The sequence below is a fragment of the Camelus dromedarius genome, chromosome X, assembly GCF_036321535.1.
Source record: "Camelus dromedarius isolate mCamDro1 chromosome X, mCamDro1.pat, whole genome shotgun sequence".
NCBI classification, from domain to species: Eukaryota; Metazoa; Chordata; class Mammalia; order Artiodactyla; family Camelidae; genus Camelus; species Camelus dromedarius.
The window spans coordinates 399557-409525 of NC_087472.1; the positions used below are offsets into that span (position 1 = coordinate 399557).

Below are 9969 nucleotides of genomic sequence, written 5' to 3' on the forward strand. Positions count from 1 at the left end.
CAGATAATTATAGAATTTCCTCTTTGTGTGTATTTTTGTGTTGTTCCGTTAATTTTAATGAAAAGGTGTTACTTTTGCAATTTAAAGTAAACAGAGAAAATTTTTAATTAAGAAGAGGGGGTGGGTGGAGGAATTAGGAAGGAAGGGACCAGAGTAGGAAGGGATAAACTGGAAGTTCAAGATTTACAGATACTAACTACTGTATATAAAATAAATAAACAAAAAGATTATACCATATAGCACAGGGAACTATATTTGATATCTTGTAACTTACAGTGAAAAAGAATATAAAGACGAATATATGTATGTTCATGTATGACTAAAGCATTGTGCTGTACACCACAAATTGACACAACATTGTAAACTGACTATACTTCAATAAAATATATATTGGGGGGAAAAAAAAGGAAGGGAACGAACTGCTTTTGCAGCCATTTCTGTGTGCGCTCCTCTTACAGACAGTGCGGCCCTGGGAGTCGCCTCTACGTGGAGGATTACAGTAACCCTGTTGTCAGTGATGAGTCAGAGTGCGTGGTGCTGATGCTGCTGCCATTTCATCACTTCTGTGAGCGCAGCATCCATCCCTCTGCTCTCCTTGCGCCTGGGCCTACCTTCGCCTCAGGCTCCCAGGCCAGCGATGCGCTCCTGGCTGATCTAGATTAGGACAGAGCCACGCTCTCCAAGGCCTCGGCGGGGCGCCCCTCTCGCCGCCCACAGCCCAGGCCAAGGAGACCTGCCGAGCTCCGGCCATGGAGGCCATCTGGCTGTACCAGTTCCGGCTCATTGTCATCGGGGATTCCACGGTGGGCAAGTCCTGTCTGATCCGCCGCTTCACCGAAGGCCGCTTCGCCCAGGTTTCGGACCCCACGGTGGGGGTGGATTTTTTCTCCCGTCTGGTGGAGATCGAGCCAGGAAAACGCATCAAGCTCCAGATCTGGGATACCGCGGGTCAAGAGAGGTTCAGGTGGGAGCGTAGCATGGGCCCGCGAGCAGTGGGAGGGTCTTTGGGGCTCGCACAGGCCCTGGGGAAAGAGGACTTCCTGGACCTGGTCGTGGCTTTTAGGGATGATACCGAAGGTCTGAGGGTTTCTGCTCAAGCTCACCTTCAGCTAGCCAGGAGTTCAGTGCAGGGAAAGCTGTGCACTGGCAGGGAAGGCCAGTCATTAAGACATACTGCTCGCACCACTACTCCACCAACCTGCCCCTTGGTGGCTGATAAACTAGCTGGAATTGATCACTGTAGTTCATTCTAACATAACTGACATATATAGACAGATGATGTAGAGAAAGAGCTAAAGATAGCTAGATATAAAGATATAGATCTAAATATAGATACAAATACAAATATATATATATATATACACATGTATATTTGCATATGAAATAGACACAGATGATTGATTCCTTCTTGCAAGCAGCACACATTCAACGATCATCCACTATATGCCAGACATTGTGCTGTTTCTGGGGAAACAGCCCAAGGAAACTCATGCAAGGGGATGCTATGTAAACAAAATAGACACAAACATTTCCCTCTTAGAACTTCTGTGCTAGCAGAACAGGTTTAATTTTCTCTTACAACCCTTTGCCAGCTGGAGAGGATGAGGCCTGATGAGTATGACTACCCAGGCAAAGATAGGAAAAGCCCAGGGAGAGGAAACAGCATGGATACAGACAGAAGTGAGAGAGAGCAGTGTACACAGAAAACTTTGAGCCAAAGTCATGTAAGAGCAGCAGGAACTAGATTAAGGGGACTCAATAGCTCATATTTAGAATCATTTATTCATTTATCTCTTGAACACTAATTGAGCATAGGAAATACTGGTTAGGTGGTTGGAGAGAGGGAGGGAGAAGAGAAAACTTCAAACTTCAGTTGTATCCACCTCCCTACTTCCACAAATATCCTTGTACAGGTTCACTTTGAACCTGTGATAGAAAAGGATTAATACTCAATATATAAAGAGCTGTTAGAAATCAATATCACCCAATTAAAAATAATCAGTGAATATGAAAAGGGTGTTCATGCAGAAAGAAATTCCAATAAACATATAAAAGACACCTTTCTCCACTTATAATATGAAAAATGCAATCACAGGTTCAAAGCACAGGAGGTTTTAATCTTTGTGTAGCTTCATGTTGTACTTAGAAAGGGCTTCGCTACTTTGAAAATACTCACAAACCATTAAGTAATAAGGTACTTTAGAGTTTTGACTACAGCTTGCTTTTTGATACCTTGAATCAAGCTGTTCATGAATCAAAATCTTTGTTCATGTAGAATTTTCTGTACACCTACAGGATCTGTTCCATGAATCTTCAAACATAATGGAATTAGAAATGCTTTCAGTCCCCAGGGCTGATTTGCCAGCTTCTGGAGACTTGAACTCATTTAAAGTTTGTTCTTAGCATCATCTAGCTTGCACTTTCATTCCCTGGACAGTATTTGTTCTGTTATCATTGGGCCACTCGCCCTAAACCTTAAGCTATTGAGTCCCTCATTGTTTATCTCCTTCATCCAAAGAGAAAGAAAAACTAAAAAAAGACATAGATCAAAAAGCGTGGTAGTCTAAAGCAAGTGATTGTACAAGTAAATCGTTCTGCACCGTCTAATACACTCTAAGAAAACTACCATAGTGCATATTGATAATGAAGTTCCCCAAATCAAGAAGTTGAAATATACGAGGTTTCTTCTGTTTAAGAAGTACAGAAAATGCATAATAGGTTTTAGAAACATTCTACTTACAATGTTTTAAATAAATCATGTCATTTTAAGGGGTAGCTTTGGCTGTTTAGACAGTTTTTTCCCAGCTGATGACTCCTTTGCCAGCCTCTTTGAAATATGCCAGGAAGTAGATTAAAATAGAAATAATCGTAATAATAGAAAGACAAAGATGGTAATGGGAAATGGGAAAATGGAGTATATTGTAATATACCTATCTACTTATAAGCATTTTCTGTCACCTATCATAAATTCATTTTTTATTTTTTAAAAAAATCCTGTTTCAACTACTATAATTTGTCACAAACTCTCCAGGTCACAGAATACTTTAACATTCATTATTTCATTTTGCTTCATGATTACCTGTTACTTAGGTAACACTTATTTCTAGAAGATGCCATCTTAAAGTTTTGCCCAAGTGAAAATTCATGTATCATTATTATTATGGCATGACATTTACATTCTCTTGTTAAAGAAAAGAAAATCATTTTCACTGAAGGATGGTGTCAGTAACCAGAGGCTGCAGAATACACTGAATTTGTTGAAGTGCAGGAGTTTGGGCATGGCCTTTATTCTTTACTTCTTTCTTGTGTTTTAGATCCATCACTCGTGCCTACTACAGGAACTCAGTAGGTGGTCTTCTCTTATTTGACATTACCAACCGCAGGTCCTTCCAGAATGTCCATGAGTGGTTAGAAGAGACTAAAGTACACGTTCAGCCCTACCAAATTGTATTTGTTCTCGTGGGTCACAAGTGTGACCTGGATACACAGAGGCAAGTGACTCGCCACGAGGCGGAGAAACTGGCTGCTGCATATGGCATGAAGTACATTGAGACGTCAGCCCGAGATGCCATTAATGTGGAGAAAGCCTTCACAGACCTCACCAGAGACATATATGAGCTGGTTAAAAGGGGGGATATTTCTATCCAGGAGGGCTGGGAAGGGGTGAAGAGTGGATTTGTACCAAATGTGGTTCACTCTTCAGAAGAGGTTGTCAAATCAGAGAGAAGATGTTTGTGCTAGTTAGCCCTTTCATTTTCAAAACATGCTCTCCCACTTGAACTTAAAGTGATCGTCGTGTGACTGAAGAGAACTGAACCTCCATATTGGATACCAAGTGAGCCTCCTTCCCAAGGGGCCCTCTGACAGGCAGTGAGTGGGGGGATGGGGGAGCCTGGGCTCTGTACATGGGACTGACACGGGTGAGGCACTGATTTGTGGCATATGCCGGGCAGTGGCTGCTCTGTGTGCCCTTTGTGGACCACATGTCCAGGAGCTGAGGTTTGGGGAGCTAAGCCCCAGGAAAATACACTCACAGACAGGAAAACTCTTTCTTGATATTTCAGCTCTTTCATAGGTCACGATCATAAAGAAATATGTAAAGAGGAGAAAAGTAACATGCTGGGAACAATTAACAAAACTAACAAAGACTATGAGATCAGCTTCATCCATGAGAGTACCCTATACCAAATGTATGTGCTGGCTTTGGTTAAGAGGTACCGGTTAGCTTCTAAACAGCTCATCTGGAAAATGAGGGGCATGGACCAGCTATTTACTAAGACCCTTTCAAGGCTTGATGTTCTAATAAAAATGGTGTGAATGTGAAAAGGGAGGCTATTTACACACTGTTATTATTACATTAAAAAATGTATACCCTTGTAATAGAAATAACAAGCTGTGTGTAAGAAACTGTCCCAAGCAAATTATCATGAGAGGAGAAGAAAGAAACACTGTAACCCAAACACCATTCCCTCTTTTCCCTCTGACCGTGCCCGTGGGTTCACTGGCTCTTCAGGTGCATTGGCGGCAACAAGGCAGGGATTGTCTCCAGAAAGAGCCCTGAGGTTTTCTTCCCCATTTTATGAAAAAATAAACTAAGAGTCAGGAGACTCAGTTGGCCAAGGTGAGGTCTCCTGGCTCCTGGTTCTTGTTTCACCGCGTCATCCTGCTGTCCGATGAATAAACTGTTACTAACTTGTTTACTTTGGAAGAGATATGACTGTAAATAAATATTCTCTACATGTTAGGATATGTTTCCTCGTTGATTACAACTCAGCTATAATCCTGAGGGAACCTGGGGTTGAATCAAAGGTAAAACTCATTCAGGTATTATTGTCACAAGGATTTTACACAAGTGAATAATTGTACAACTGAAAAACACATTGGAACTGTGTGGGTTCTAAGTGTTCTTATCACTGGAACACAGTGGATATATTATTGAAAGGAACCAAATACAGCAATGGGGAGTGGGATGGGGATAAAATACTCACCTCACAATGACCTTGGCTACTTGTTTGCCATATACCTACACTGGGTTTCTGTCTACCCTAGAAAGTCAGCTCTTAATTCTCAGGTGAACAGACAGCTAACTGCATCAGAAAATTGGAATGCTTGGCTTGAGGTTCCATTATCTTCTTAAAGAGAGGTGATGCTTTAAATTATTTTTTGAATTGGAGCCAGTTCAGCTAGACAAAGCCTTAGTTTTCACAGTAAGAAAACAATTCTGATGAGAGTCAGGTTTCTCATATCCATTGTGAAAGGAAAGCCTGAGAATGGTAAATTGCTTTGAGATATATCTTTTTTAACATTTTTTATTGAGTGATAGGCATTTTACAATGTTGTGTCAAATTCCAGTGTAGAGCACAATTTTTCAGTTATACATGAACTTACATATGTTCATTGTTGCATTCTTTTTCACTCTGAGCTACCACAAGATCTTGTATATATTTCCTTGAGATGTATTATTGAACTTCAGGATGAATGTAACTGAATCTGGAATTTGGGGGGATCTACTTCAGCCGGACTAAAAAAGCCGGCTTCACCCAAATAATGAAAATTATGGAAACAAAGCACCTTGGACCTACCTACCTGCAGCATCAACTACAAAAGCGAGCCAATCACCATCTCCACATTTAACATGACCTGGTTTGGGTGGAGCTATTAAGTTCCCAGCTTTGTGGTTGTAGAAGGCAAATGAAACATAATACATTGGGGTAACACAAAGTTTCATCAACTACTGTCCTTAATTATGTTTAGAAGAGTCTGAAAGCAAGATTATCCAGTGGCTAAATGATACTTGACTGGATTCTCAGTTCAAAAAAAGGATAGAAACAAAACTATCGTTTTCTTGACTTAAATATACCGTATGTACACTTTCCCCAGTCCTTGCACTTTTTAAGGCAGATTTGAAAATACGCAGCATAGATCCAGCAGAAGTGGCTGAGCTTAACTGCTTCAACAAGTTCTAGAAACTTTAAAAATCATTTTAGTAGAATTCAGTGCTGTGATCACTGCAACAAGTGGGTTTTAGAAAATGTGTGAAAAAATCAGGTGTTAATACAATATTAAGGGTAAAGCTTTAGAAGCTATTTTACTACATAGGTAAAGAGAAGATAAACTAACTTGTAACAAAGACCACAGCTGCATGTTGGATTAGATTGTCTCATATTTCAGAATAAAATGTACTGTATACCTTTCCTCACTTTGTTGTGCACTGTAATGAAATGTGAAAAAAAAATGTTTTCTTTAGCTGTATGTGGATGAAATTATGCTTGTATTTAGTAAAATAGTTGATTATGTGACTGTGAGATTCCAAGTGTGTGTTGTAGCTGTTTCCAGAGGAGTCTGTAACCGCAGAGTAGCAACCACTACCAGGAATATCAATTAGGTATGACATGTACTATGCACAATAGTATTCACCAGGATCTTAAACCCAGAAAGAGAATATGACTTTTGAAAATCATATGGTCACCATGCTGAAAGTCCCAGAGACCTCACAAGTGCCTGGGAGTTCCATACTTTTGGAAAAATTGGTTCTGTCAAGCCTAAATCTGAATTGCAATTCTTCATTAAGGATCTTTTCTTTAAAAAATTAAGCATTGTAAATTAAATACCTTCTTTTGTTTTTTTAATTGAAGTATGGTTAATTTACAGTATTATATTAATTTCAGATGTACAACGTAGTGATTTGTTATTTTTATAGACTATACTCCATCTTAAGTTATTACAAAATAATGGCTATAATTCCCTGTGCTGTACAATATATCCTTGTTGCTTATCTATTTTTACATAGTAGTTTGTATCTCTTAATCCCCTACCCTTATCTTGTCTCTCCCCTCTTCCCTCTCCCCGTTGGTAACCACTAGTTTGTTCTGTGTCTGTGAATCTGCTTCTTTTTTTGTTGTATTCACTAGTTTGTTGTATATTTTAGATTCCACATGTAAGGGATGTCATACAGTATTTGTCTTTCTCTGACTTATTTCACTTATCATAATACCCTCCAAGTCCATCCATGCTGTTGAAAATGGCATTATTTTGTTCTTTTTTATGGCTGAGTAGTATTCTATTGTATAAATATACCACATCTTCTTTACCCAGTCATCTGTTGATGGAAATTTAGGTTGTTTCCATGTCCTGGCTGTCGTAAATAGTGCTGCTATGAACATCAGGGTCTGTGTATGTTTTCAAATTCGTGTTTTTGTTTTCTTCAGAGAGATACCAAGTAGCTGATTACAACTGTTGGCTTCCTTGGAAAGTCTTCTTTCCCCAGACTAAATTGCCTAGTAGTTTTTTCAAGTCCTACTATGGTGTACGTTTAGTGTCAGGATCACTTAGAGTGTGGAGCCCAGATTGGAATATATTTAGGGGATGGTTCAAAAAAAAAAGACATATGTTTGATTCTGAGTCTGGGCATAGGTAGGCTGAGTTTATAGTCACAAGTGAATAAGGGAGGGAGGGAGGGAGGACCAACAATGCAACAGCATTTAACACGCACTCTATCCTCCTTAAAACACTCCTCAGAGCCTGATTAACTTTTCTTCAGTTACGGTAATTCTCTTGGTGGCTTCATTCAGTCCCATGGCTGTAAATAGCATCTGTAAAGCCAATGAGTCCTGAATTTGTATCTTCAGTTTGTCTCTTTCCCATGGACCCCAGACTTTTATAGCCAGCTGCCTACCTGACATCTCCATATGAATGTCTACTAGGCATCAGAAATTTAACTTGTTGCACTGTCACTTGTTGCCTGAGCTATTCTTTCCTGTTCATCACATACACCCAGTGCGGTCACACCTCACACCTCAGGGCCTTTGTACTTGCTCTTCACTCAATGTGGAATTCTCTTTCTTGAGATATCTGCATGGATTTCTCCCTCATTTCTATCAAGTTCTGAAACCAACAGCTTCCAAAATCTGTAAGTAGCTTCCTGATCCTAGAGACAATGTGGCTCCGGAAGTTTTTCCTGATAGCTCAACATAGAGTCTCTTTAGTCTTCCCTGGGGAACAACAAAGTTTAGGGTGTACAAAAAAGGGAAAGCAAACTTAGAAGGACAGAATGGAGGACCTGGAGAGTTCAGTTTCACAGGAAGGAATGGATAATACTATCACAGTGCAGCAGTGGGTTCAGAAAGACAGGGACTAAAGCATATCCATAGGATTTGAGGGAGCAGGAAGTCATGTGCGACCTTTGCCAATTCTTTTCTCACTCTCCATCCTCTTCTCTCCAGACAGTCTCACCTACTCTCATGACTTCAGTTACTGTCTTTGCATTGCTGACTCCCAAATGACGGACTCAAGCCCGCTCTGTTGAGCATTATACCAACAGAGCCAACTTCCTACTGAACACATCCACAAATTCCCCAAATTCGACATAGCCAGTAGGAAATCAACATTTATCAAAATGTGCTCCTTCAACTCCAGTCTTTCTTGGGGACTGACTTATGCATAGAATGTGGAGGTAGGGATAACAACTATTTTCTTCTAAATGGCTAGCTATTTACCCCACACTATCCATAGAATACTCCATCCTTTACTTCAATGATTAGAAATTCTACCCTTTTCAAATATTAAGTTGTCATATATATAATCTGTCTATTCCTGTCCTAACACTACATTGTTTTAGTTACGCTAATTCCTTAGTGTGTATTTATTATCTTTTTTTCCCTTCAAAATTTTCTTGGATATTCTCATGCCGTATATTAGAATTTAAGAATAAATGTGTAAAAAAGAATAAAATGTGTCAAAATCTTAATCCATGCATAGGTTGAAAAAGCCAGACACAGAAAGAAAACAACTGCATAATCTCACTTATATGTGGAATCTGAAAACCTCAAATACATAGAAGCAGAGGGTAGAACGGTGGTTGCCCAGCAAAAGGAAGTGGGGGAAAAGGGAAGATGTTGGTAAAAGGTTATAAAGTTGTAGTTGGGTAAGATGAATAGGCTCTAGAGAGCTGTTGTACAGCATGGTGACTGTAGATAATACTGTATTGAAAGCTGGAAATTTGCCAAGAGAGTAGATTTCAGATGCTGTCACCACATACACAAAAAAATGATAGCTACGCGAGGAGATGGATATGTTAATTAACTTGACTGTAGAAATCATTTCACTATGTATATGTATATCAAATCATCATGTTGTACACCTTAAATGTATACAATTTTTATTTGAAAAATAAAGTAAGAATAAATGTGTTGTTTCCCCCCAGGTAGGGTTAGGATTTTGATTACACTAATTTACTGACACTGATAGAATATGTCATTCCATTAGTTTAATCCTTTATGTCCATCAGAAATTCTTATATTTCACTTATAAATTTTAGTTATTTTCTGTTTATTCCTAGATATTTTATAATATTTATATATCATAAATATAATGTTTCTATTTTATTTAAATGAGTTATTTTACTCATTACATGTTCTACTTGGTGACTGGAAACCCTTGGTGGGTTTATGTATGTTTACATCTTGTAACTGGACACCTTACTAGACTCATTACGTTCATTTTTCAATTGATGTCTTCTGTTTTCTAGGTAGTCATCATGGTTTACAAATAATGATAGTTTTCTGTCTTCCGTTCTAATATTTATTCTTCTTTTCTTTTTTTTTTTTTTTTTGTCTTCTTACATTAGCTAGAGCCTGGAGTAAAATGAATAACCACAGTAATGGTGGGCATCTTTGTCTTGTTCCTACTGGAAGCATTTTAACTTTAAATTATCTTTATTAGGTTATAGAACTTTTCACTGCACTACTATTTTACTAAGAACTTTGAAAAAGAATGTTGAGTTTTTCAAACATGTCTTTTTTGTATCCACTGAAATAATCAAGTGATTTTCTTCCCTTAACCTATTTTTTTGTTATTTACTTACAGTTTACAATGTTGTGTCAATTTCTGGTGTACAGCACAATTTTTCAGTCACAAATGAATATACATATATTCATTTTCATACTCTTTTTTTCTGTGAGTTACCACAAG

General features: G+C 38.7%; 1 protein-coding gene across 1 annotated transcript; it reads left to right on the forward strand.

The window, feature by feature from the left end:
- The first annotated feature begins 550 nt into the window (after positions 1-550).
- On the forward strand, positions 551-4744 carry RAB39B (RAB39B, member RAS oncogene family). The gene is made up of 2 exons (XM_010989260.3): positions 551-964; positions 3315-4744. The coding sequence occupies exons 1-2, from the start codon at positions 750-752 to the stop codon at positions 3739-3741; spliced, it is 642 nt and encodes a 213-aa protein (XP_010987562.1). The 5' UTR covers positions 551-749; the 3' UTR covers positions 3742-4744.
- The last annotated feature ends 5225 nt before the right edge of the window (positions 4745-9969 follow it).